This window comes from Myotis davidii, unplaced genomic scaffold (genome assembly GCF_000327345.1).
Source record: "Myotis davidii unplaced genomic scaffold, ASM32734v1 scaffold32, whole genome shotgun sequence".
Lineage (NCBI taxonomy): Eukaryota > Metazoa > Chordata > Mammalia > Chiroptera > Vespertilionidae > Myotis > Myotis davidii.
In genome coordinates, this window is record NW_006286587.1 from 3,944,721 (window position 1) to 3,946,851 (window position 2,131).

General features: G+C 43.0%; 1 protein-coding gene across 1 annotated transcript in view; it reads left to right on the forward strand.

Moving 5' to 3' along the window:
• Window positions 1-2,131, forward strand: part of BMP2 (bone morphogenetic protein 2) — a 9,756-nt gene that overhangs the window by 350 nt on the left and 7,275 nt on the right. Inside the window, exon 2 of the mRNA XM_015560224.1 lies at window positions 3-16. Coding sequence (XP_015415710.1) covers window positions 3-16 — 14 coding nt within the window. The remainder of the gene's footprint in view (window positions 1-2; window positions 17-2,131) is intronic.

Genomic DNA, 2,131 nt, shown 5'->3' on the forward strand with positions numbered 1-2,131 from the left:
AGCTTCCACCACGAAGGTGAGGCGTGGAGCAGGGGAGGGAGGGCGGGGACGGGGGCGGGGAGTCCTCCCGCAAAGCGCCCCACCCTGGGCAGACTGCGGGCATCCCTGGAAGGGCAGCTTGGCCAGGGCACGGAAGCCTTTTCCAGTCTCCTCTCTGATAGAACCTTTCCGAACCTGGCTGTAACTCACCGCCTGCCTGTGTGGTGGGGGAGCCAGGGATTCCCCACTGGTAAATCCGCACCCTTTTCCTGGCTTGCAGCCAGCAGAGCGACTCCTCCTCCTGGAACTGGAGAGAAATCAAGTGATGGGAAAGATGAGGGCAAAAGGCATGCCCCTCGTCAGCTAAACGTGCAAGAATTCCATAGGGGAAGATGAGAAGGAGGAGGGCAGATTGGGATCACTTTCCGTCTGTTTGGAAACCCTCACTCTATAAATCTGCCTCTCCTGCTTAAGCGGGGGTTTCAGGCTAGACAGAGCCAAGGGCAGAATTTTCAGAGCTTGTATTGAAAAATCAAAGCCCAGGGCCCAAAGTCTTTCTAATTTACAGTTGATCTGGGCCTGGTTTGGAAAATTTCGAATCCCTGTCTAATCCCCGTGGGAGATCAATTCCACAATCAATCTTCTTGTTTCCACAATGACTTTCTTGTCTTGTGCTTAAATCTGAGATGAACTCCCAGTAGAGACTAGGGAAGCCTCAGATGAAGCTTTTGCAGCAGCTGCCTGTTTTCCTTCACGTGCATTGAAATGTGGATTTTCTTTTATGATACTGGATGCGGTTTTCCTAAGGTAGGGTGTTCTGCTGGTTTCATCAGAAAGGCATTCAGTGGATATGAAATGTCTTAGAGCAGCTCGTGAGATATGTATTGTACCTAGATTTTTAGAGCAACTGGTCAAAACTATGTTCCACTTCAGTTCTTTTTCTACACTTTTATATTGCCCCTTTGGCTTAATACATTCTAAATAGAGCACAGGTTCCTTCAAGTTCTAGAGAAGGGTACAAAGTTGCATGTCACCGGGCAACCACTTGTTGGCTATTGGAGAGCTGGGAGCGAAGTTCCCTTTTTCTTGCCTAGCCCTGCTGAGGTGGTAAATTTCATCATAACCTTGCGAAGATTAGAGAGCCAGCTCATCATTTTCAGCTGATGCTGGTTAGAATAGTTTTTCGGGGGGGTAGAAAAATTAGGAACGGCTGCTTGAGCCACCTCTCCTGGAAGTTTAGCATGGAAACCATTCTTTACTGTTAAGGCCAAGTATGTGTCTCTTATAACATAAAAGGGAGATCATTTAAATCATTTGGCACCCAAAACCCTCAGGTGCATGAGGATTCCATCAGTGACGTCTATATATTTCTTTCTCTAGAAGTGGCTTAATCAAAACTGAACTGGCTGCAAATTATTTGAATGTGTTATTTTAACTTAAATAGCATGCTTAGTTAATAGGTCAGAAGCTGCATCTTTAAAAAATGTAAATGTTATGTGTGAAATAGTACAGAAGTTACCAACTTGCTTAAAATCAACTTTTAATAACCTCAGGTCTTAATGCAGTTAGATGATGGAGGAAAGCTATGTAATTTTTGCCCCAAATTTCAGCAAATCCATTTCTTGTTACAACTAATATATCAACATTAGGCTACATATTGCACTATTTGAAGACCATTTTATATCTGTATAACCAGGATTTGGTTTTTATAAACATCCTGTGGCATGGATAGCACTAAAAGTCTTTTAATAAACCATATGATTAAGGCTGCTGGCTTAAAAGGAGAATTTGGTTCATATAGAATTAATAGGTATTTATCTGGTAAAGGACCAAAGGGTCGGATTCCAAGAATTACTTGTTGGTTTTATTTGTGGGTGGGATCTGGGAGATTTGGTGAAATTACGAGACAAGAGATATGATGGCATTCTTCCAACCAATGTGTGAAGATAAAGGGACCACATGGAAGGTGATCTGAGACAAAATTATCAGTTGTCATTTCTCCTCTTAAACTTTGTCTTGTCCTTTCTGCAATGGCTTTTATCCGGGAAAGCCCAAGTGCTGAAAAAAATTTCTTTTTTCAAAGTCATTAAGAAGTGCTTCGGTCACATAAGCCTTGCAAACTGCCACTGAGTATAGAAAAATTACTTCTCTA